At 43.6% G+C, this 25,491-nt stretch overlaps 2 protein-coding genes across 6 annotated transcripts; both read left to right on the forward strand.

The window, feature by feature from the left end:
* Positions 1–200: 200 nt before the first annotated feature.
* On the forward strand, positions 201–17,798 carry NBR1 (NBR1, autophagy cargo receptor). 4 transcript variants are annotated; one of them, XM_026054363.1, is made up of 22 exons: positions 201–319; positions 2,193–2,255; positions 3,074–3,092; positions 3,484–3,506; positions 4,101–4,319; positions 4,855–4,929; positions 5,745–5,962; positions 6,607–6,771; positions 7,286–7,486; positions 8,708–8,864; positions 9,794–10,081; positions 10,284–10,436; positions 10,908–10,983; positions 11,450–11,560; positions 12,069–12,254; positions 12,386–12,529; positions 13,091–13,442; positions 13,678–13,772; positions 14,269–14,368; positions 14,899–15,004; positions 15,611–15,627; positions 15,864–17,798. In XM_026054363.1, the coding sequence occupies exons 1-22, from the start codon at positions 218–220 to the stop codon at positions 15,919–15,921; spliced, it is 2,928 nt and encodes a 975-aa protein (XP_025910148.1). In that variant the 5' UTR covers positions 201–217; the 3' UTR covers positions 15,922–17,798. The 4 variants fall into 4 exon arrangements, with proteins under 4 accessions (XP_025910148.1, XP_025910146.1, XP_025910147.1 ...); XM_026054361.1 differs by having other exon boundaries at positions 15,611–15,909; XM_026054362.1 differs by having other exon boundaries at positions 15,614–15,909.
* A 269-nt stretch (positions 17,799–18,067) lies between these two features.
* TMEM106A (transmembrane protein 106A) lies at positions 18,068–24,265 on the forward strand. Of its 2 annotated transcripts, none has more exons than XM_026054475.1 (9): positions 18,068–18,109; positions 18,567–18,780; positions 19,607–19,837; positions 20,225–20,288; positions 20,719–20,878; positions 21,121–21,261; positions 21,452–21,495; positions 22,088–22,141; positions 22,805–24,265. In XM_026054475.1, the coding sequence occupies exons 2-9, from the start codon at positions 18,771–18,773 to the stop codon at positions 22,923–22,925; spliced, it is 825 nt and encodes a 274-aa protein (XP_025910260.1). In that variant the 5' UTR covers positions 18,068–18,109; positions 18,567–18,770; the 3' UTR covers positions 22,926–24,265. The 2 variants fall into 2 exon arrangements, with proteins under 2 accessions (XP_025910260.1, XP_025910261.1); XM_026054476.1 differs by having other exon boundaries at positions 19,634–19,837.
* The last annotated feature ends 1,226 nt before the right edge of the window (positions 24,266–25,491 follow it).

A 25,491-nucleotide genomic window follows, 5' to 3' on the forward strand; every position in this document is an offset into this window, starting at 1 on the left:
CCGCGGGGCCCCGGTCTGTTTATTGTTTTGGTTCCAGCGCTCCCRTCCCGCCCCCTTGGCCAATGAGGGCCTTGCGGCGGGCGAGTGGCAGTCGCGGCGGCCAATAGCGGCGCGGCGGGGGCCCCGCGGCCGCTCCGCCATGTTAGGGCCGGCGCGGCGGCCTGGCCGGGCCTGACGCGCCGCTGCCTTCCCCCCCGCTCCCCTCGCAGGGCCGCGCATGGAGCCGCACGTCGATCTCCGCGTGAGCTGCCGCGGCCAGACCCACAGCTTCCTCGTGTCCGACTCGCTGCGCACGACGTGGGCCGATGTGGAGGCCATGGTGAGCGGTCGGGCCGGGAGCGGCTGCCGGGCCCAGCCCCGCGCCCGGCTCCGCTCCGGATACCTGCTTTGGGCGCTAATTCCCTCTGAATAACCTCTCTGCTCCTGCTCTCTACGGGTCCCCTTTTTTCCCCCCTCCTTATTAAGGTAGATATAATGAAAAAACGTTTTTCTCTTCTCATAAAGTACACTTATGAAGAGCTGCCTTTGCCCTCCTGGGCGCTGACTTGCTAATAAACGAGGTTTTTCCGCCTTGCTTCCTGGTTTCCTCCATGTACTGCCTTGGCTATGGGTGTTTATTCTCTTAGTAGGTCGCCCACCCTGAGACATTAGCTCCGGTTGTTGTATGTTAGRTAACTATCCCAGAGAGTTTCCCTTTGCATGGTTGTTGCCATTGCTGTTTACTGAAAACCCGTCTGGGTGTGTGCGGGGGAAATTGATGTTGTACGTCAATGGTTAGGTTGAAATTACAGTGGTTTTATTTTTTTATCACTCCGTTTCTCAGTTTTTTTGCTTTGTCCTGTTGCACCTGCTTTTTGCTGTATTTCAATCGTGTGGAAGTGGGTCTAGTTCTCGTTTAATGCCCTTGGGGGCAAGGAGATGCTGCAGGAATGCCCGAGCTAGTTGGYGTCGTAGCAGTGTCAAGGCTGGAGCAGGTTGCTGGGTGAACGTGGTGTCGTCCTTAATCTTCTGCACCGTGACAGTTGACGTGCGCTTGTTCCCAGCGTGGTTCTCTTTGTACCATTGAGTCTGTCTACACCGCAGTGCGAATGCATTGTCTTAAAGCAGGATGAGATAATCTGTTTTTTCCTGTTTCTAACTGTGCTCTTAAATGCGTACAGCATAATTAGGTGTCTGATTCTGGATTGTCTTTTGCTCCAAGCGGATCTTAAAGTCAGTGTAGAGAAATGCTCAGGATTACATATTTTTTTCCTCCTAGTGCACGCTGACAAATAGTAATTTGGGAGATGCAGTTTTGGAAGAGCCTCACTGTAGCACAAATTTTGTAGTTATTCTGTTGTACTCACATGCTTCTATGTAAGTTCCAGCATTTGTTAATCCTGTAAGGCTGCTGGTAGCCTCCCTTTAGATCTAGGCTAGCAGAACGTATCTCGTATATAGCAATCTCTTTCAGACAGTTTTCTTTTGAGGCGAAAACATAGTTTTTAGAGATAAATGATACAAAAGCGCTAACAAGTCTCAAAGACTTATTCAACACCAAAATAATTGCCTCTTCATATGGCTCACTTGATAGTGTTGGACCTGTCCCACTAAGGCAAAATAAAAAAATAGCTAGTTCTCATTCATAAATATGTAATGCATTTTTTGCTCATAAATAGAGAACGTTAGCCAACAAATACTATAGTGAACRGCTCTGCACTTTTTGGTATTTGAATGGATTTTTTTCATCATGTCTTTCAAAACACAAGTAGGTTTGTGCAATAAGGTTGTTTGTGTGTTTGCGCGCTGTCTTCCAGGCAGTCTTTTATGTAAAAGTTAGCGTTCAAGGATTATTGGCTTTAGCCGCTGTGGATTGACGTGTTTATCATGACTGAGTTCAATAACCCTGAGCAAGCTCTCCTAAAATGGAAAGGTTGTTAAGTGCTCCTGATTTTGGGGTGGTAAATATTAACTAAGGAAGGGGGAAAAGGGGGAAGTGGAAAGAAAAACTCTTTTGTTGCAGAGAGTTAGTAAAGGGTGGAAGCAAAGTGTAGGGGGACGGTATTGTTAGACTTCAGAAAAATACTTCTAGTAAAACCATTTATTTCAATTGAAACTAGAGTGATGGGAGGGTTAAACCATTTTCCCTATTAATCGTTTTTTAACTGAGAACTGCCGTAGTTCTTTCTGATTGTATGTTCTTCTACTTACAGGTGAAGGTTTCATTTGACTTGAACAACATACAGATCAAATATGTTGATGAGGATAATGATGAGGTATACATATATGAATTGTTCTGCATACCAGAATACAGCTGGTTGTGTGACCCCTTCTGCTTGATAGTTTGTACTGGATCTTTCAGAGCTTGGGTTTTGCTCTTTCTTGTCCACTGGAGAAGAGAATGGACAAGAGAATTCTCATTAAAACATTCTTTAGAATTGATTGTCCCTCTTCCCACTGCTACAGCCCAGTAGAAAACCCAGTGCTGCTGTTGGGTGTGTGTTTGTGTGTGTGTACTGGGAGAGTCAGGTAGTTGTAGCCAGTTGTGTTCACAACCACAGCAAAGCTCTGGTTCTACAGTCTGTACCCCTTCCCCTGAAAGATATAGGTTACCTATCACTTGCTTATGTTTACGTCAGCGATCTGGTGTATTCAAATCCTCTGCTTGCTTTATTTCAATGCTGTAATCTCCAAGCAGATTACTGACTCAGAAAGGAAATTGGTTACTTCTAGTTGTCCTCACTGAGTAACTTCCTGCTCGGCGTGACCTTGCCAGCTGATACTCTGTTTATTAGAGATTTAGTTCAGAACATAGCTCTGAAACTGAACTGCACGTCTGTGGGTTTTTTTTTAAAAAAASTCTGGCTTCTGCTATTTGATTTATAGCTCTCAGTTGTGGCAGTAGTTATTGGTATTTCCTCTTAGGGGAAAAAAGGAAAAATGTTATTTAGCATGTGATAGTGTTAAATATGACAGAAGGCAAGGGTGGTATTTTAGAAATAGAATGAAAACAATTTATCTTGAAAGCATATTACACTTTAAAAGGAATTGGAGAAGTTATATCAGTGGCTCATACTGCTTTTTCTCTTTGCAGGTCTCTGTGAATAGCAAAGGTGAGCTAATACTTTCCCAAAGCAAAATTTGATGCATAAATAGACCTCAAATGCCCAGGTTTTTGAAGAAGCAGATAAGAATGCTCGTTGGCTGACTGGGTTTTGTGTAGGATGGGGGAGTCAAAGCCTTCCAAAAGGAAAGGGATTTTGATCCATAGGAAGTGGATTTTTTCAGGAATAGCTGAATGGAATGCTAGATCTGTAGATTGTTAATGCATGCTTGCCTATTGCCCTATGTATGTATTACCTTTGTAAATTGTTCAGAACTAAACCTAATGATGAAAGAAGGGATGAAAGACATTTCTCAGTTTAAGATTTCCCAAATATTGCATAATGAAATGACATGTATTGTCTAATATGAAGAAAATCACTTTTTTGTTTTGTTTTTTAGAGGAATATGAAGAAGCTCTGAAGGTAACTACCCTCTTTGGCCTTTTAAATATATTAAACTTTTAGCTGTGAAAATTGGTGTAACTGARAAAATATTGCATTATCTGTAGAAGTCAATTTGCTTCGCCTTTTGGCTTTGGAYGTTAGCTTGATTGTTGCAGGATTTTTTTTTGTCCACATCCTGACTAACTTGACTTCTATGAATCAGTTCAATAGATGGTTGTAATTCAAGGTCAATAAACACAGACTTCATTGGAAAAGTGACTGGTTTTCTCAAATGCTTAAACAGTAAAACCTCCACATTTGAAGATAATTGGACTCTTACAGGTTCCTTTTAAAAAATCTTGGCATACAAAACTAGCTTTGTGTTTTCAGACAATAAAAATGCCATTGATAGAATGCTGAGTTACTTAACTAGTTAAATGTAGGCCAAATAAGAAATGCATTTCCCTCAAACATTAATTAGCACAGTGTTAATGTTTTCAGAGTTTTTGATCATTTTGACACATTACTCATTTTTCCTCTCAGTTGCTTCAGTACAGTGCTGCATTTTAAAATAATTTTGTATGTTAGTTGCAACTGGAGAAAGTAGAGCGTTCTCATGCACTGTCCCTTTAGATTGCAGTTAAACAAGGAAATCACCTCCAGATGAATGTGTATGAAGGAAACCCTTCTCCAGAAGGAACCTCATATTCTTGTCCTTTGCAACTGGGTGCAMGTTCCATGTCAGAAAAGCTCACTGTCCTTCAAGACAGGAGGAAATCTCTCCCACACAATTCCGTGGTAGCTTCAGGCTTAGAGGAAGACATGAAAAATGAAAAGGAGACGACAAATCAGGTAGGATGCAGAGCTGAACTGCATATTCATTTGAAAAATAATAATTTGTAATTGTAACTCACCTCATAGTCTGCTTATCCTCTTTACCCATGCATGGAAACTTTGTTCAGAACTTAATCTTGATTTGTAACTATCTGTACTGATTGAAGGTAGYAAAACTGATAGTTTGAAAGAGGATGATTTGATGCAGCATTTAGAAATACAGCTTCTTTAGTGCTGACCGGTTGTCAGTATTTTGCAAAACAAAACAATCAGACTCCTGAAGCCCTGATTTCCAAATGGCAACTTCTTAATGACTTTGTTTGGCTTTGATATGTAGTTCTCACAAATGCTAATAAGGCAGAAATCTTTCAGGACTGATGAACCCTGGTGGGTGGATTGTGTGGGTTTTCCAGTGTTCTGAAAACTTGAAGTGCTGCTAGGGGAAAGCTACTTGAGGGGAGAGCTGTTTGAAACAAAGCTGTTTCTGTTTGCTGTTTTGATTTGTTTGCAGCTTTGCRTACTTACCATTTGTGACTTTTCTCCTCCCTTCCAGCAAAAGTTGAATCGCAATAGAAAAGGAAGAAAAAATGAAAATCCTCCAGAATGGTTTACTAGTTACTTGGAAACAGTAAGTGTATTTTCTTCTGGATTTTAGTGTTCTTAAAGGGTGACGTAAGAGATTACAGGTAGAAGAGATACTCATGATGCTTAACTTCATACAGCTGATCACATTAGCAGCAAGTTCTTAAAGTGCATTTAGGCATCTAATCCTATGGCTTTTGTGGAAGTCAGAGATGTACTAGATACCATCTTGAAGGATAGGTGCTGCTGTAAAAGTAAAAATTGATACAYGAACTTCCTTGTCAAACCTGGATTGTTTCATTTATGCATTTAGTGCTTTTGAATATAGTTTTCAGTAGCATATCTTTGGAAGAGGCTGAAGTAGTTGTTTTAGATGTTCTCCCATTTGGTGTTTTGAAATTCCTGTGCTAGATTCCATGTTGTATTCCAGACAACCGTAGAAACTTTATGGGTAATCATCATGAGAGAGCACAAGAAATAAGGTGTTGCTTTTGGAGAATCTCGTTTGACCAGCTTCAGCAGGGTAATACTCATACTTAAGGCTTCCTGAGATTTAAAACACAGCATTTAATGACCTGGCTTTTCTTGATGGTTAGCTTTAAGAAAATAGTTTCCAAAAGGCCAATGAATAAGACTTAAAGATTGMTAAGACAAGGTATGATGATGCAGTAGTATATGCATTTAACTATATTTTTTTCTCAGAATTTTCTTGTTCAGTTTGATCTGAAATGTGTTGCAAGGGGTGGAGTCTGAACTGCTTTGAGAATTAGAAAGCAGGAGATTTGGGGCAATGCAGTCTGATTTCTGAAACTGCGAAGGAAATTCAGTAGGAAAGTCCCATTTGTGATTACTTTTTTTAAGTTCAGGGAACAGGTAGTAAAGGAAACTGTTGAGAAGCTTGAGCAGAAGCTGTATGAGAAGCTGCTTCATCACAACCAGCCTGCAGATTTTTCCGAGAGCTCTGCTCCAGCAGCACCTCCAGCTTCAGAGCCCCAGTCAGGGACTGATGGCCAGTGTGACTGGCTGATCTCCTGCTGCAGCTGTCAGGCACGAATCGTTGGCGTCCGCTATCAGTGCAGGTAAGATCTGATAGAGATGGGCATGTGGGAAATGTAATGACGTGTGTGACTGAGAATGTGGGAAATGCTTTTGGTATCATAGATTTGTGTGGCTAGTCTGTAATATGATACACATTTCAGAACCCATTTCATAAATAGGTTATGTTTTCAATTGTGATCAGCTGTTATCTATATAAGATTGAGACTGCTTTTATTAGAAAAATACTTTGGCATTAACACTGATGTTCTAATTGCGAAGGRAAATGTTTCAGTTGGTTTAGTAAACTTCAGCGAGGAAAAATAGCGTGTGGGGGAAACAACTGTTGTTAATATATAAAGAGATATAAACTACCTGCTTTATATCTCTCAAAGAGATGAAAGTTTCATTTGACTTTTTTACCATATAATGCAGCTTTTGGCTTTGGGTTTCTGTATGCTTTATAAGCTTTACAACAACACTGTTATCAGTCATGTAAAGTGTTCCAGAGAGGTTCCAGAGAGGTTCCAGATACTGATGGTCCATCTGAGAACCATCTTCTGTTTCACYTGGTCACTACTTAGTGATAGTTTGATACTGAGTTTTTCTTGGGTTAATTATCCAATTATCTCTTTTTAGTGCACTAATTCTTTCTGTCTCTTAGTAATCTTTTGCCTTCTCGTTGCAGCCTTTGTCCAGCTTACAATATCTGTGAACAGTGTGAAGCAGGAACGTATGCTCATGATCCCAATCATGTTTTGTTAAAGCTTCGAAGACCTGTACTGTGTGTTGCTGAGAATTATGGCCTTGCACAGGTTTCACCTCGTCTCCCTGCTACTCTCGAGCAAGTCAGGTAAATTGTGGCATGTGTTAGTCCTTGACAAGATTATTCTGATTAACTTGATAGTGGAAACACCTGTAGTTGGGATGTTGTTCTGTTGTTTTTTATGGATCTAGATCTAAAGAGAACTGTCAGAAATACTAATAGTGCTCTGCAAATGTAGTGTGAGTAGCTGAAATGAGTGATGTACCTTAGAGATTAGTAGTCTTGAACTTTTGCAGTATAGTGAGAAAATAGAAAAGATAGTTATTATGTAGTAGAGCTTTGTGTGTAATAGGAGAAGCTGCAAACTTTATCTTTCTGTTTCTTTGAACAATGTTTACTAATTTGTCCAAGTTTGCTTCCACTGAGGTCATACCTAAGTATCTTCACTATTTTGAAGATAATTCTTTAAAATCGTGAATATCCAGTCTAGAAGCATGAGAAACTTCTTGAAATCATCTATGTGATATGAAGAACGTTTTGACTGAAGTTAAGTTATAATCAACTTGGTATACTATAACCACATGGCTTGCTTTCTCTACAGGCTCCAGAAGCAGATGGACAAAAGATTTCTAAAGGCCGAAAAGCAAAGATTACGAGCAGAGAAGAAACAACGAAAAGCAGAGGTTCGAGAGCTCAAAAAGCAACTCAAATTGCACAGGAAAATTCATCTGTGGAATTCTGTCAATGTCCTGGAAACCAGTGGTTCACCTATTCTGAAGACTGAGAGTCTCCAGCCCTTCATGTAAGGAATGTTACCTGAGGCTTTTTTAGTTACACTAAGAAATGATGAGACCTAATTAAAGTAACACAGGGAAGAACGTGAGATCAGTCACTCATTTAAAGTATCATTTGTGATGGCACTCAATGAAAATTTTCTCTAAGTGAAATTTGCAGGGTGGAGGATTTTTCCTGGGAAGTGTATGGAACAAACAAAGCAAGCAACTAATGTTTATTACTGGCAACTTGAACAGATTTCTGCAGACACAGGAGGAAGGGGTGTGCCCAGGCTTATATATACACACATGCTGTCACACACAGTGTAAATGAAGGTTGTTGCTAATGTTAAAGAGCCTACATTCTTAATTACTTCCTCTCCAGGTCAGGTATATCCTGTGTGCTTGCCTGGGTGTTTTTTAATGAACTGAGGCTGTGATTTATTAAGACAACAGCCTTTTATGCAAGTTGGACTACTTTACATTTTTCCCTCTGTTTAGTTTTATGAATGTTCTGGTCGAAAACATTTCTTGTACAATTTCTTAAATCGTCTCTTCCATTTAGGACCTTTCTGAGATTCAAAATAACATTAGATTTATTTATACCTGGGGAGAAGACAAAACTGSCATTTTTGCATTCTGTCAACTGAACAGTACTACAGGAACAAAGTCAATATGAACTTGGGCACTGTTAACTTTACTCATATTTCCTGAGCTGTGTTGAGGTTTTGAACCTGCTTATCAAAAATGCATAAAAATGCATAGTGGGGAGTGACAATTTAACATCTAGTTTTGACTGTGGCTCATCAGGCACCTGCTAGTTTTTGTAGTTTAAATGAAAAAATCCACTGTTAGTCAATCCCATTAGTTTCTCTATGAAAACAAACACTGTTCAGATAGAGAAAATTCAAGTTCTGCACTGCTGAATGTAGGCCAAAATGCAGTAAAACTAAAATCAACTAAGAGCAAACTCTTTTCTCTGGATCTTGGGTGCTTTATCTGTGTGATATATATTCTTCCAAATGACCAAATCTTGTTTTCATGTGCTTTAAGCAAAGGAAAGTCATAATGCAACATTTACACTTATGATGGAAGGAGTAGCAAAAAGTTCATTTTGAAGCTGTACTGTAGAAGAAATTTATCTTGTCATCTTCAGTCTATTTTAGCTGTTGAAATTCCTGCAAAAGCCTCTAAGCATGTTTGATTTTTTTTTTTCTCCCCCTTCTCCATTTCCCCTTCTCCCATCCCAGTTCTAGCCAACCCTTCCAAGCAGTTGTACCAACGCTGAGTGCAGTATTTGTGGATGAGAATTTGCCAGATGGGACTCACTTGCAGCCAGGAACAAGGTTTATCAAACACTGGCGAATGAAAAATACTGGTAATGTGGAATGGAGCTCAGACACAAAGGTATCTTTCCTTTGTTATTGCTTKTAAATAGTAAATAGGGAAGATAAAGTTTGTATATTTTGAGAATTTGAGATTGTGATTTCACTTGGCCTKTTAATTCCAGGATAATATTGTGTGCAATTCTGGGCTCCCCAGMACAAGAAGGATTTGAAACTCCTAGTGAGGATTCTGTATAGAGCTACAAAGATGAAATAAGGGACTGGAGCATCTATSTTATGAGGAAGGATTATGTGAGCTKGGCCTGTGTAGCCTGGAGAAGAGAAGGGAGGAATCYTATCAACATGTATAAATACCTAAGGAAAGGATATAAAGGGATGGGGCCAAACTCTTCTCAGAGGTGGCCGACAATAGGACCAAGGGGTAATGGGCACAAATTGAAACACAAAAAGCTTCATCTTTGAGAGCTGCTTTCCTGTGAGGATGCCGGAGCCATGGAACAGGCTGCCCAGARAGGCTGTGGAGTCTCCTTCTCTGGAGATCTTCCAAACTCACCCAGCTGTGATGGGTACCTGTGCTCTGGGTGTCCCTGCTGGAGCAGGGGATTGGACTAGATGATCTCTGGAGAACATCYRACCTCAACCATTCTGTGACTCTGTGAATATATTCTTAGGTATATATATGACGGAAGCATTAAGACTAGCTGAAAAGGTCTTAGTGCTGTTTTAATGTTATTGTTTAACCTTGTTAAATGGCTCGCTTGCATTCCTGACTTTAAGAAGCAGCCTTTTCCTTGAGTGTAGATCAAGTTCCTGTTGGTAGATGAGTATCTTCYGACTTTTCAGTGACTCTAACGTGAGAAACTACAACTTTCTATGCAAACTTTAGAGATTAAGGAGCATTTCAGTTTTTCTGTTGAGGGGCCTCATAGTACTGAGCATGCAGAAGAGAAGCTGCTGGTAAACTTCCTTTTCTTTTTCTGTTTATTCCAGCTAAAACTTATGTGGGGAAATTTGACCTTAGCATCTTCTGAAAAAAAAGATGTGTTGGTACCATCCYTGCCATCAGGACAAGTTGGAACTGTTTCAGTTGAGTTTGTGGCTCCTAATATAGAAGGAATCTACACATCTCACTGGAGACTGTCCCACAGAGGGGAGCAGTTTGGGCCAAGGATCTGGTGCAGCATTGTTGTGGATCCCTCACCAGATAATGATTGCTTGGAGAACAATTCCAGGGATTCYAATTCCCCTCAAAAGGATAAACCTTCCAGTGACGAGCAGGCAAGTATCTCAACTTCTACYGAATTACCTAGTAGAAAGAGCAGTTTACATTGTTCAGTTCGATCTGCAGTGTTGCAGTGATCTTCACTATCTTGAATCTTGCCCTTATGGTCCTAAAATGGATGATGTTTTTTCCAAGTTRCTATGTACGATGCTCAGACTTCATGTAACTATTTGCCACCTGCCCAACATGCTTTTGCAGGACACSACCCTGAGGACAGAAGCAGATGCTCAGCTGGTGGGTAATCTTGTGGAGCAGGCTGAAATACCTCTACCAAATATTCCTTTAAAGATGAGAAATCTGCCAAATGAGAGAGAATTTTATATTCCATCAGTTGATCTCCTCACTGCACAGGTAGAGTATTGGAATTCAGGTAGAGATCAAACAAATGCTTGTTGCRTTTCGGGTTTGATATGTAGTTACCTAGCCAGTCATGGAGTGTAGATAGCTTGAGCTTTAGCTGCTCTCTGCTTTGGGGATAATATATTGCATTTTACATAGCAGAAGTGTCCCTGAATCAGTGTTGGCAAATAACTGGCTGCTGTGCTGGGAATCTTCTGTCCTGCACAACCTCCCCTGAATTGCTGGGTTGGGTCTTTCTGTAACCCTTAWTGAGGGAATACTCTGCTTTTCACCCTTTATGGCCCAGCTTGTGTACTGTTTTTTGTAATGTAAATGGATCTGTAGCAAACTGCCCTCTGCCTGAAATCATGCCAAGGACCTTAAAAAATAGTCTAAGGTAACGGGATCTGTTGCATGAAGTACCAGATRGGTTTCCAGTTCAGGATATACTAATTAAGAACTGTGTGGGATTTCTTTCTGTAGGATTTGTTGTCATTTGAGTTACTGGATATTAATATTGTACAGGAATTGGAGCGAGTGCCACACAATACTCCAGTTGGTAAGCACTTTCTGATCCTTAGGGGTGCTGTCCTTACTATTTTGTTACTGCTTGTTCTGTGAAAATGTGAACTTATTGTACAAAAGGCTTATTTGGGCTTCAGGTTAGAACAAGTGCCCTCCCAATTTCCCATTTATCTTTCCATTTTAATCCTGGCTGCAGCCCCCCAAGGAGAAGTTTGGTGGGCCTTCATATTTTCAGAAGAGAATTTTTCCACATTCTCATCAAGATCATAAGATCCCAGATAATAAGTAATGCTGCTGTTTTCTTTGCTCAGCTAATGTAACGTAAAGCAAGCCATGCGTTTTGCCAAAAGTATCTTGTAAAGCAACTGTATTTCTTCTGCATTGGAGCAAATATTCCTTAGAAAAAAAAAGAAAAGTTCCTGAAAGATTCTCTCCTGGAAGAGAGAAGGAAGGTTCCTACTCCTTTAGTACCGAATATTTTTGCTGCCTTTGTTTTTCAGACATGACTCCATGCATGTCCCCTTTGCCGCATGATAACCCCTTGCTGGAGAAACCTGGCTTAGGTCAGATAGAGGAGGAGAATGAGGGGAGTGGATTTAAACCACTGCCAGGTAAGTAGTAATCAATAGGGAAAGAGGAGGAGGAGGATGTCATGGCTCTTGTGCAGTCACTGGATTTAGTATGATTTACTTGCCAAAAGAATTCCAATTCTTGTGGGGCAATTCTTTGATTTTGATTTCTGTCCCCTCCTCTGCCCTTCCTGGAAAAGCAAGTGGATTTTGTTTGACTCATTATGCAATCTCTAACGCTTTTTCTGTAGAAATTRAAGCCAAATACAAATAAGTTCAGAGGGAAAAAAAGCTTCTTTGCTGGAATTTTTGGAATAATTGACTGAAAACTTGTTCTTTGTACTTTGTACACAGGGTTATATTCAAATGCTCCAGCTCTGGCTTCCATATGTCTCAATACTTTTTATATTTACCTCCTCCTTAAAATTGAAAGGTTTCAAGTTAAGAAAGACTTGGAGTTGACCTTTTTATAGGAAAGGCAGGTTGAGGAAAATCTGTTATTTACATTGCCTTGTAGTGCCACTCTTCTGTCACACTTCTGTTTTCAAAGGGCTGACTGAAACCTGCTTTGCTGCTGATGCTTGCATGGTAAAAATGAGAGCTGAGCAGACGTTGAACCAGGAGGAAGGGGAAGAAGATATGAGTGGGACTCAATTTGTCTGCGAAACAGTCATTCGTTCTCTAACCCTCGATGCTGCACCTGACCATCAGCCCCCACAAAGGAAACCTGTGCAGAGTGGGTACTATTAGTTAGCCTCTGTGGCTTTATTTTACTCTCTTTCTGCTGCCAAACATTTGCTGCAAGTTGTCTTGCAGAGCAGATACTGATATTTTAATTGTGTGGGGTGTTTGTTTTGTTTCTTTTAGACTCTTTGCAAACACTAGACAATGCCTTCGGTTACAATGTGGTAAGTGAGGAATTTCCCAGGAGGAAAACTAACTACACTTCCAAAAAAGAAGTAAAAGAAGTGAAGATCCGCTACTTGGAGGCAATGAGAGAAAATGAGTGTGGTGAGTGAATTGGGTCAAGGTGCCTCTCTTCTTGAATGCAAGATAAAACTGTTAACAGACTGCAGAAAAATCAGATGCAAAAAGATCTCCGACACTGTTCTAGAAAATCCTCATTACTGTATCAGAAAATTGGTGTCGGTACTCTGAACTTGCAGCTATTCTAGCAGCTTTGTGTTGCATAGTGAAATTGAGACACAAGGGTGCTAGCGAGGTGTTCAGATAAGTGCTCATACCCTTAAGCATTGCTAGTTTCCCCTTGTTTTGGGCACGTTGCTTCAGAGTTCTCCTTACCATGAACTGCTCTTGATGTGTGGTATTCGAGTCATGAAGACCACTCTTTTCAGCTTCTCAGTATAGGGTGTATGCTGCATAAATTTAATAGGAAGATTTATTCCTTTTTCCATCCCTGACTTGTTCCTCGAAAATTATACAACTAATGCCAGCAGCAAGGGCTTACAGTTGCTTACAGTAACTTTTCTTTTTTATCCTGGAGTATACAGTCTTTGTTACATGAAAATAATTTGGTCTTTTTATAATATTTAACCTTTTTTTTCTCTTAAGAGGAACTCCCATTGTCTGGGAAGAAAGCAAACACCTGTAGTGATACTGGCAATTTTGATGATGATGATGCTACAGATGATGTTCAGAGTCAAGGCTCTTCAGTTTCATCAGAGGATTATATCATTATTCTCCCGGAGTGTTTTGACACCAGCCGTCCATTAGGAGAGTCCATGTATAGCTCTGCTCTTTCTCAGCCCAGTTTGGAAAAAGCAGGAGAACCTGAAACACAAGCAGAGAATCCMAAAGGTGGAAGCCAACCACAGATTCCCAGTATCAGTGATGCTTCAACAGCTTCACCAACACTGGCTGAAGTACCTCCAGAGAGGATGGGCACCGTACAGCAGACACACATGTATGTATTTTAGTCTCTGAATAAAATGATTATATTAGAGTATATTTTTGTTTTTGTTGCAAAAACAGTATTGTGCATATTAGAGTGAATACCCTAAATCCTGGAGCTTCTTAAAAGCTTGTACTTGCGGATTATCTGAACCTAAAGGAGGGAATCTTACAGATCATGACTTTACGCAAGTACTTTCCCTACTTTTGTTCTAAGCATACCTAATTTTTGTGCTTCGTTTTCTCAGGAATCTTGCTTCTCTTCAGAATCATGACTTCCAAGAACCAAACATATCGGCTTCAGAGGATGTCTCTTCCACTCCCCTTGATCAAATAAGAGAAGGTATTAATGGTGCTCGACAGCTGCATGTTTGTGCCTGTTTCTTGCATCYAGTTGTGAGCATGATATTCAAATCTTGGGGAAAGCAGAAACCTAACCAAGTGTCAATGCTGAGGTTTTCTCTAGGCATTAAAGTTAGTAAAATTTTGCCCAGAGACCTTTGCAGACATTTGGGAAGTTGTGTTTGAGAGGAAGGTGACTAAAGGATCTCATGAGCATGTATTTAAACTGCTATTACAGTCATTGGGAGCTCAGACAGTAGTTTGTCCCCTGTTAAAGTAAACACCTATTGACTAGTTGACCAAAGTGTTTCTGGGGTTCTTTTGACTCAAATTCTTTTGCAGTGAGAATCCTGGACATCAAGTCTGCTTGTAGATAACTGAATTTGAAAGTATTAATTGTAGACYGAATCTGCTCATTTCCATCTTATATATAAATCTATACATTGCTTCTTCAGTTTATTAACTGTACGTGTTGGTATAATTTGATTCTCTTCTAGAGCCTAGAGGTGAAGACAGTCATGGATCTTCTGGATCTGGATTTGGATCTGGATCTTCTGAATTTAGAACTAGTAAACCAAAGTGCTCAGAATATTCAAGGTAATAAAACAACAGCTGTTTTCACAACTCCAGTTCATTCTGTGGCTCCTGTTTTAAGACAAGAACTGTGTAATTAACACAAGCATGTAGCAAAAAGCACTAATTTAGAGATCTTGCATAGCTGGTATATTTGGAGAAAGTGTGTCCCCTTTTTCCCCTTCCCCCTACCCTTTCCTTTTTCTTTTTTTAGCTGATATTATTTAAGACTATTCTCAGAAGATGTCACTTTCTACTCAAACACAAATGGGAAGTATTGAGAATTGGTGAGCAAAAGCATATTAAGATGAGTTTCAGGTGAAAAGATGAATCCCAAAATTCTGWGTTGTCATCCCCCATACCCTTTCTTTCCCCTTGAGTCTCAGGATTCCTAAGATATGGATGTGGTAAGATGTCCTACAATATTATAGTACTGGGGCTGAAGGAATAAAGCAGACAAAACAGAGCAGAATATTGAAGAGGCTTAGAGTCCTGACAGAATTCACTCTGATCTGACTTTGCTGCCTGTAAGTTAATACTGAACTTCTCTGCAGACACCCCCAAGGAAGCAGCATTGCAGAGGGCCTGGTTAAAGGAGCTTTGTCAGTTGCTGCCTCTGCCTACAAAGCCCTGTTTGCTGGGCCACCCATTACAGAACAGGTAAATCTGAGATCTATAAATGGTGACCTTTAAATTACAGGTGCATACTTCATAAATTGTTTTTAATTCTTCACTGTATAGTACTACTTGATGTAGTCCATGAGTTGGAATGAGCAAAGACTGAGCTTCTCTAGCCTTGAGTAGTACTAGATCTCATAAAGTTTATTTGGAACACTATTTTTAATCCTCCTTCAATATGTTGACTGTCTTTACAGGCCGCCGCACTCCACTGAATTCCCTGTGGCTATTTGGAAACTTAAAATTGGGTGGTGTGTGGCAGTGCTTTTGTTTATTCGGCTATTTATCAGGCTGCAGGAGTATTGCAGCTAAAACTAAATAAACACTCATTTTTAGAAGATTGTTCATAGGCCAAAACCTGTTTACAAGGCTTAGCTACTGTAACTGTATCTGATAGTGTCATTTGCCGTACTCCCACCTACTTTGCAAAACTGAATGTTTTTTCAGAAGAATAAATGAGTTGCAGGTTTTAAAGTCATGTACAAAGATTATCCTGTGACACTCTAAGGTCTTTGTAGTGTAGTCTAACCTATAGTATGCATTCGGAGAGACACTTGCCAACAGTTCTGAATTCCTTTTTGTTTTAAGCAGCCTACAGTTACAGAGGAGCACACTGCCACTCTTCTATCCAGTCTGTGTGAGATGGGATTCTGTGACAGGCAGTTAAACCTGCAGCTGCTGAAGAAACACAACAACAACATGGTTGAAGTGGTAACTGAATTGCTGCAGATCAATAACAGTGACTGGTACAGTGATAGATGCTGAATTTTCCTGTTGGAGGGAAGAGTCACCTTCATTGAGAAGACTCATTAAACACTGCAACTGCAGCAGGCTGCTCCTCAGCTTCTTTCTGTTCTGGGATGTGGCTAAAAGTTTGGGGTTCTTTAATGAACTTTTGATTTTTTTTTTCCTCTTCTCTTTTTTTCCTCTAAAATGGCAATGTCAAATGCAGTACTTGTCACAGATTTTATCAATTGGAGACCAGATTGTCAACTAGGACTTCATAAATGAGTAGCCTTTAAGTCTCTGATACTGAATTCCTTTTATCTGGGAATGCTGCAGAATAACTTAAATTTCCAGTCAAGTGAGTCCTTACCCTTTTATTGAGCGTGAAGTTATATATTTTTAAGGCAGCTGGAATCTCTTGTTGATTGTTAACAAGCTTTGGAAGAGGAACCAATGCCAAATGCTGCTGTAAAATGTAGACTTGCCTAACATGCAAGAGATGCCTGCAGCTAGCAAGTTGCTTCTGATATGATTTAGTAGCAGACTTTTGTGTAATATGATAGTAATATAACATTTAAACCCTATACAACCCTTTAGAAGAAAAAGGTTGCTCATGTATTAAGCCATCGTAGACCATGAAACAAGTCTGAAAGTGTAACTGCTTTCAACTCAATTTGTGTTAGGATTGTCATTGTTTCATGTAGTAGAATGAAGCATGAGGAAGATTTTACCAGCAGCTATTGAACCATCTCTAATAATAATAGTAATATATCTCTAACAAAACATAGCATATATAAAATATTTTGTTAAAGTGTAATCGTAGAAAAKGCCTTTCTAAGAATCTTTAGAGACTGTTTGTAAAAAGGTTTAAAGAAAAAGACAACTTTGACCTCTCTATTTTTTTCTAACAGTGTAGTGCTTCTATTCTGTTGATACTACATAGAATTGAAGAATGTGTAAAAAGCCAGATTTGACTTGGAGTGTGAATTTTAGTAATGTTTGAGAATGCAGAGAGTGCCTGAGGGTWGGGGTTGAGTGACTCCTGGTTTATTTTGAGAGTAAGTTTGAGAATATTAAGTGTAGTTTCCCTTGACGGTTCTAACCAGCTGCATATTACCACTGACACATCCGTAGAATCGGTCTATCACAAGACTTTGCTTTAGATGTCCATATTTATTTTGAAAATCTGAGAATGCCCTTTTTAAACCTACCAAGAAGAGATTTAACTCTGAAGAATCACAAGAAACCAGCATCATCCGCTGCTGTGCAGTGGTGTGTCGATAGAGAACTGCTTAGAAGCCAGTCCTCTGGAAGCAACAGCACTGTTGGCTACGTTCTTGCTTTCAGGTGGATTTTTTTTTCCTTGCTGCAATAAGAGACCATTGATTTTAAATTTTATATTACTGTGGCTTCTAAAGCTTTTTTTCCTGTTGTGACAGAATGTAGCTGAAACAGTATTAATATTGAGACTGACCCAGTAATCATTAGTAGTAAATTTCTTAAAGTCTTAATACCCTTATCTAAGATACCCTAAAAGTGATTGAAGAGAAATGTATCATACAATTTTGTTTTAAACCTATTTTTATAGAYGGTGGAGAATAAAATATTCTTAAATGCTTATTTTGAAATAAAAGGGGACTATTTTGCAGTGTTTCCCAACCATCTCTACTCCAGTATAACTCTGTCTACTGCGGACCACAAAGATGTTTCTCTAACTTGAATCTGTTTTTCTGCATGTTGTCCCGACTCCCTTTTGGCTTCTGCTCCCTCCAGAACAAGGAGGGAAGGGCATGAACAAAACAGGGTGCTGAGCTAAGCGGGCTCGGCTGCTTTTGATCAGGGCTTCTCAGCAGGACACGTGCTCTTTCTGAGTGTATCTTCATACTTTCAGGAATTTTAATGTTTTGTGTAAATTAAAACACTAAAACGATTTGAGGAAAAACACTTTGTTGCAGATGGAAATGTGATGTGTGAAATGCTCTCTTTAATTTTTTTTCCCTGACCTTGATGCTTTATTTCCTCTTTAGGTTGTAGATGATGTACGCTCAGGCTTAASCTGTATTTCTGTTGGCTTTGTATATTTTGTTAATGAATGCATGGTATAATTTATAATATATTCTAGACTGTGGCTTTGGCCTCTGTTATCTTATTTGGCATGAGYGCTTCGAAAGGCAGGGAGGTGGTGGAGGGAGGATGAGCTGCACCTGGCTCCATGTGGGAGAGCTGCTCGGAGGCCAGGGCYTCACGGGGCTCCCGGAGGCCGGGCCAGGGCCTAGGCCCGCCCCGGGGCTGGGCTGGAGGCCGGGCTGCTGGAGGCCGGGCCTCCGTGGCCCTTGGAGCTTTCGGTTCCGCTTTGGCCAGGTGGGTGAGCAGAGACTGAGGGGCCCCAGGGTGGGTGAGCGAGGCCGGGAGGGGAGACTGTGGCAGGGACCGCCCGGCCACGGGGGGCAGCAGGAAGGGCCTGGCCCCTGGAAAGGGCCCGGCCGCTGCCTCCCTYGTGGCCTCCTTGTGTGGCGCGGGAAGGCGGAAGCCTCCCGAGGGCAGCGGGYGCAGGGGTTCAGCGCCACGCGCGGCACCTCGCGCCACCCGACCGCGACCGCTCTCGGAGCTTCCATGGTCATTTGTGCCCGTGCTGTGGAGGGACCAGCACCTCCTCCTCACGGCTTCTTGTTGAAGAGCTGGTGAAGATTAACCAAGGGTATGGGAAAAGCTTGGAGCTTCCACGCTTGGGAAGCGCCCAGGCTGTGGAAATGGGTCCTTCCCTTGACAGCTGAACGGCTAAAATCCTTCAGGTATCTCTTTCGCTATCCTCTTGCAGCATCTGAAGGAGAAGACTGCGTCGCCTCGAGGCTCCAAGCAGTGTCTGCAGAATCTAATCAAGGTTACCGGGCAGCTGGGGAGTTTCTCTGGCCTTTCAGGGCTAAATAGGCCGTGTTGCGGCCCTTTCCTTCCTCCTGCTGCCCTCGTCAGCAACAGGAACAGCAGCAGTTGTTGGAGCCGGCTCATCTGCTCGCGTTGCCAGATGCACTCAGGTTTGTGCACTGAGGATGGACACTTGGGGCATGTTCTGCTCTCTCAGATGGTGCCTTCCTCCTCCCTGGTGTTTARCAGAGGGGGAAAAAAAGAGCCCTGCAGGTTCTTTCAGCCTTTGGATCATCTGGGCCAATGTACAACTGTTGTTTACCTAGGCTAAATGTGATACCTTCAAGTCATTAAAACACTGGGCTGGCAGAGATAGGAAGCTGTACTGAGCTATCTGTGTGAGCAAAATACAGCTTATCTTTCYGTGCTTGGTGTTGCTAATGCTTTGGGGAGGATTGCCAGGAGCTGACATGAAAGTTTCTGATTGCCAGAAGCCTGGGAAAAGTAGTTAAACTGTTACTTTGGTGTATAAAAACAGCAAATGGGGCAATGATTTTATTTATAAATCAGACTAGTGTTATTAACAGTTTGATAGGGAATACTGAGCCTTTAGTGTTCAGGTGAGTTACCTATTGGATGTAGATGAGCAATGACCATGCAAGAGCTCTGAAGTTCTGCTTCGGGGATGTGTTGTCATCTCAAAATGCTCCAGTGCTTTGAATCAGCATTCCTTCGCTCTTATAAAGCACACTGTGAGATGAAGAACCTCGTGTGTTATAGGGTGGTGGCATTGGACTTTTTCCTGCAGCTAGAGTGGCCAGGGACTTCTATGTCTAAAAGTATGAGCTACAAAATGGGTCTTTAAAAGCACTTTCAGAGCCATGCTGCAAGAAATTTGCCAGYTTAGATACTTGTGATCTATTCCACACACTAAATAGCACTGGAGGTTGGTTAATAAAGACAATTTCCCTAAAGCATTTTTGTGTTGGATACTAGCGAGACATCTTCCTTCAACTATGGCAGCAAAACTTTCACAGTTCTGGAAAGCATCTGCCCGAAAGGAGGGTGAGGGCAAGCTGATCTTACCCAGACCAAAGGGTGCTGAAGGCGAAATTGCTGGCTATGCTAGCATCAACGGAGAAGACCCTGCTCTGCCCTGTGTGGGTACTGGAAGTCGAAGCTGTGTCAACTGCCCAACGTGCCAGGGAACTGGGAGGATCCCCAGGGGTAGGTGGTTTCTCTGTGTGCCGTGTCTGTGCTTTTTACGTCTCCGGAGGTTGGCCGTGGTTCAATCAGCTGCYCTTTGCTGCGTCCTCCCTGTTTTAGCAGCTCAGGCTCCTCAGTGCTGTCTGTGGGCAGCCTTTCTTAGGGAAGAAGAGAGTGGCAGGCAAATGCTGAGAGAATTAATCAAATTCTACCGTGGCATACCTGGGGCATGGCTCTTTCTGCACAGAGCTGGGAATGTTGCATCACGCTCACCTTCTAAATTGAACACTGTCACCAGAAATGTGACTATAGATTGACACTAAGCTGCCRTGCAATTCTCCACAATGCAATGTGGTTTATTTGCTTGGACCCTCGGTGCAGTCTCTTACCTGCTGCTCCCTCTTGCAGAGCAAGAGAAGCAGCTGGTGGCCCTGATTCCATATGGTGACCAGAGGCTGAAGCCTAGACGAACGTAAGTCCTATCAAATTCTGCCCTTTTCTCATCTTTGGAATTGTTTCATCTGTGTGTGAAGGGAGACCTTGGTCCCGTGGGAATAAACCTGCCTGCAGCTGTTCTTTGGAGGGTGTTTGCACTGCATTTTGCAGCAAGTCCAGTGTTCGCAGTGCCTGTTCCACGTGAGCAGATAGCTGGACAATCCTCAGCGCGGGAGGAAATGTGGAGTTAGGGGAGATCTCTAAATTCCTACCTGCTTCCACAGTGACAGGCAGTGTGTCGTGGGGTGGGAGCACCCTCCTGCTTCTCCCATCGCTTGGGACKTCTGCACAAACTCACCTCAGCTTTCGGCCTCCAAGGTCCTGTTACCTCCTCCACTGAGATGGAGCTTCAGGCGCCTGCAGCTGATGAGCCAGGAGAACAACGTGGTCATGGTGCTGTCTTGCAGGAAACTCTATGTGTGTCTTGCTGTGACGATCTGCCTGCTGACGACATCTCTCAGCGTCTTCTTCCTCTTTCCTCGCTCCATCACCGTGCTGCCCGCTGGATTGAATGCCTCCTCCATTGGCTTTAACGCCGCCACCACCAGTATTTCTCTCAACATGACTGTGAGTTCTCAGCCCAGAGTCAAGCACTGGGCGAAAGGTCTCTCCTTATTGTCCTCTAGGCTGCTCTAGGTGGAATAACTGATTGCTGGCTCTAGCTCAAATCTGGTTGTTATTGTCAGGACTGGAAGGGGACACGTGGTCTAGTGCTGTTCTAAGGTTATAACAAGGATATATTTAAAGTAGTTTTGCTACCGTAACATATGGCTCTGCTGCAAGGTAGTTTTTCTTGTTTCTTTCCCCAGAATGTACTGAACATAACTAATAACAACTTCTACCCAGTCACTGTTGTGCAGCTGGACATAGAAGTTTTACACCAGACCCTGGTAATAGGGAAGACTACCATGAAAACCTTGCTGAATATCAGCCCTTTGCAGAGTAGCCAGGTGAGCTTTGCTGGCTCTTGCCAGTRCTACCCCCTGTGAAGAACAATTGCTAGGCTAAAACCTGAAATTCAGGTTCTGAATTTCAGGCAACTAATGAAAGTCCAACTCTCCCTACTTCAGCTCTCTGGGCTGTATCCAAACCTAACTAATTCTTGTGTGTTTTCTTCTTTTCCTTCTGTTCACATTGCAGATCTATTATATGGTGGCCAGTAGGCTGCTGGACAACAATACCTAGTGAGTAATTCTTGAACATTTCTTTATTTGGTTAGTCAGTGATATTAATCCTTAAAGACTTTCTAAAGCTAGGCTTGTGCTGTTCATATCTCTTCAGTGAAACTCACTGTGACTTTTTGAATATGTGTGCAGCTGACCCAGACACCAATCTGGTACATGCACCTTCATTTCATTTCTTATCTGCTGGTGTTTATTGCCTGCTGCTGAGTCAACAGTGTCATTTTCCTGTATTCTGACAAGCGGTGGTATCCGTTTCATGTCTAGCATCTTTGATGTTCCATTTGTGAGCAGCTGAATGCATCATGTGCCATGCAGAAGCTCTGCAAAGTAGATAGCAGTCACAGCTTCGGTGCAGGGAGGCTGTATGCACCGCATACTTGGTAGAACCCATGATTACTGCATCCAAAGTGACCGAGTTACACCAGCAAAAAATGGATCTGTGCTTCAAGGCCTTTGCCTGCAGAGCTGTTGTCAGAATCTTCTAAGGACAGAGCTTTTCAGAAAAGCAGAGAGACAATGGAGCAATTGAGGACTGGGAGACTCACGGGACAGGCCACTCCTGTGAAATCAGCGCTCTCTTTTTCTCTTGTAGTAACATCTGCACCTGGACAAAAATCAAAGTCCACAATGTTCTGCTGCATATACAGTAAGTACACTTACTGTAATAATTAATACAACCTGGGCTCTTTCTGAGCTCCGAGGGAGGTCAGGCAGTCCCTGTTCTTGGAGACAGAGCTGGCTGCAGTGTGTCTGTGGTATCTATTACCTATATAGATTTGCTGAAGTGTAATTCTCCAAGGCCACTGGTGCTAGAAGTCCCCTGGATTTAGCCTTACCTGCAGCACAAGCTGTTGCTGCCGTTGGCCTGCTAAAGCTCTTCCCTAAGGCTCTTTGTTGCTGTTGAGAAGAAGCTATTTGACCTGGAGGGGGAAGCAGGGCAGAGCAAAGCAGGTTTTTCTCTGGAAAGGAGAAAAGCCCAAAGGAACCCCTCCTGGGACCAGCTGCTGCTGTCCTGGCCTGTGTTAGAGCTCAGTGGAGTGGGAGTCCTGAGAAAAGAGTGGTGGTCTTCGTTAGCTAAGCCAAGCTGCTTTGGAAAGCTCTGGGCTAGAATTATTTCTTGGGGCAACCTGTGCCCGCTCCTGGGCAAATAGGGGCAAAACAGGACGGGATGGCAGCAGAAGCACACAGCAGGAGCTGTGTTATTATGGGATATTATGGGAATTTTATATGGGAATATATGGGAATATATTATGGGAATATTTGTCCGGCACAGTCACGACTGCAGCTCCTGTGTATRTTCGCCTTGCAGGGGCACTCTGACCTGCACGTACTTGTGCCACTCGGAGCAGCTGGCTTTTGAAAACTACCAGTACGTGGACTGCCGTGGGAATGCCACCCTACCGCACCTACTGCAGCGCCTGCTGCTGTGACCAGCCGGGCTGGCAGAGCCCTCAGGAGCCTCACAAGGGCAGCTCGCAGGCAGACCACGCTCTGGGGCTTCTTTTCAGTTCACGACATACGCAGGAGACTTCGTGCCTTCCTGGGATGAGGCCTTGTCTCCTGTGCAGAGATGCTCGGCTCTATGAACGTGGAATAGACTGCCCTCGGCCTTGCAGCTTCCCTTCGTGCCTCGGTGTGGCTGCCTGCCCCTGCAGCAGTGACCAGTGCCTGGATGTCTGTGCTGGCCCATCAGAACAGGCTGCGCTCCTCCTGATTCACCGCTGCGCTTGGAGCCAGTGCCCCGTTAATCAAACTTACTCCAGTTGTTTCCTCCTTGTGTAACTTTGTACTTCTATTCTGAATACAAGTGTCTCGCAGCTTGCAGAAGGAGGACTGTGGTGAGACTCTCTGGCAGGGTTGCATCCCTGTCACCAGTGTCCAGCGCTGTTTGCACAGCCTGCTCTGTGAGCCCAGGAAACAGGACTGATGTCTCTCTGTCACTGGCTCTTAAATCATCAACTGCATGTCATGCTAAAACACCTCTGAGTGTGACTCTTGGGTGGCCGTTCTGTTGAGCAGTCTGGTGTAGGAACAAGAATGCACTGTCTTGATTTTAAATATGTATTTTTAAGAGCAGCTCATTTACTGGCTGTTTTGTGAGAGATTTTGGAGTTTTTCTTTTGTTGATGTTTTTGGTTTGGTTTGGTTTTTGGTCTAAAGCTGTAAAGCAACCGCATAACCCAATGAACTTCATGGGAGTAATAGCCCAGGCAGCCTTCCCCCCTCCCAGGGTCAGGCATGTGGCAGTTGTATCCCTCACATGATAGATGGGTGGCCCGTGCCTGGGGTTCCAGTCTAGCTAGTGCTGATGCCTTCTGGCTGCTGAGCCTGGGAGTAACAGGGCTGAACTTCCTTATTCAAAAGCGGTTCAGCATTTTCCTGTACCRATTCTCTCCTTTGGGGGAATCATATGTTAGAATAGTTGAAACTATTTTGGACCCTTACTCAAAAACATGCTTCCCAACCCAGCACTTCTTATAGAGCTGTAGCAGGGTGTTTCTTATCACTGTATCATCTGTTGAGATTGTCCTGAACTGGTAACCAGTCAGGCAATGCCCTCCAACAGGGCTGAGGAAGCTCCACGTGCCATGCTGGAGTTGTCACGAGTGTGCATTAGGTTTTGTATTGCTGTATTGTTGCTTCTACCACACGCTCCCAACCTCTGCTGTTGAGTTTCCAGCTGTGCTGCTCCAGCACTGTTATGTACTTCTAACACTGTTATGTTATGTGCTGTTATGTACTTGCACCATCTCCCTCTGTTCACAAATAAAAGACACTATGCAGCCAGAAAGGAATGTCTGTCTCTGCACGGCTGCTGTACAGCTCCAGGGATATGAAGTGTCAAATAAATTGCTTTACCTGGACATGAAGGGAGAGGGGAGGCTTTGCTGCAGCAGGATGGCAGTTCTTGGCACATACTTGACGAGGGACAGGACRTAATGGAACCAGAGCAAGCAAGGCTTGGGGAAGACACCTGCTGCTTGAGAGAGACTTTGCTGGGACAGTGTGGTATTTATTTATCCCTAGCTGTTACCAGCTAAGTTGGTGAAGTCGGCCRCTGATCTTGAGTACACACGGCGCTGGATTCACGGTGCTTGCCTGCTGTGTGCCCTTACCACTGCTGCATGTATTGCACGGCCTGAAAGCACAAAGAGATGTTACTRTTGGCTTTGCTCTATAAAAAAGCAAAAACAAAAACACACTTCTATGATTCAACGTGTGAAAGATTTCAAAGTCAACTATTTTCTCATGATTCAAATTGAATTTCAAGGGGGAGTGACTTAAATGTGCCACTTAAAGCCCAATCCACGCCAGCAGATCTCTGCTTAGAGCTGTATGGAGTGGCGCCAGCTCAGTTTTTATGACCTGCTGCACAAAAGCAAGGCGGGTTTAGTTACAGGCAGCTGCTAGAGCTGGCGCAGAGGGATGGCTGAGCCCCCCGAGGCCCGTGTGCCCCTCTCGCAGGAAGGGGCACCTGCCTCGCGCCCAAACGCTTCAGTGCCGGGCCGGGGCGCGCGCTCCCTCCTGCCGTGCACTTACCGAGAAGCGGAGCGGCAGCTTCGCGCTGGCTGCCGCGGGCTGAGGGCCGCGGCGGCGGCGGGACGGCGGCGGCGCCTGGGCGGCAGCGCCCGGCCCGCGCTCGCGGCGCCGCCATGGGGCGTCCTCGGCCTGCGGGGCGCCGGGAGGGCGGTGAGGACAGAGCGAGCCGCCGGTGCCGAACGGACCCGCCGTCGGTACCGGTACCGCACGGACCCGCCGGGCCTGGCGGCGCCGCTCCAGCGCCGCCTGCCTGCGCCGCGCCTCCCAGTGCAGGGCCGACATGGGGCTGCGCCTGGCAACGGGCGCCTGGCAACGGGCGCCTGGCAACGGGCGCCTGGCAGCGGGCGCCTGGCAGCGGGCGCCTGGCAACGGGCACCTGGCAACGGGCGCCTGGCAACGGGCGCCTGGCAACGGGCGCCTGGCAACGGGCGCGTGACGCTAGCCCTGCGTCACCAA

The sequence above is a fragment of the Nothoprocta perdicaria genome, unplaced genomic scaffold, assembly GCF_003342845.1.
Source record: "Nothoprocta perdicaria isolate Ctin4 unplaced genomic scaffold, notPer1 scaffold_121, whole genome shotgun sequence".
In the NCBI taxonomy this organism is placed as follows: Eukaryota; Metazoa; Chordata; class Aves; order Tinamiformes; family Tinamidae; genus Nothoprocta; species Nothoprocta perdicaria.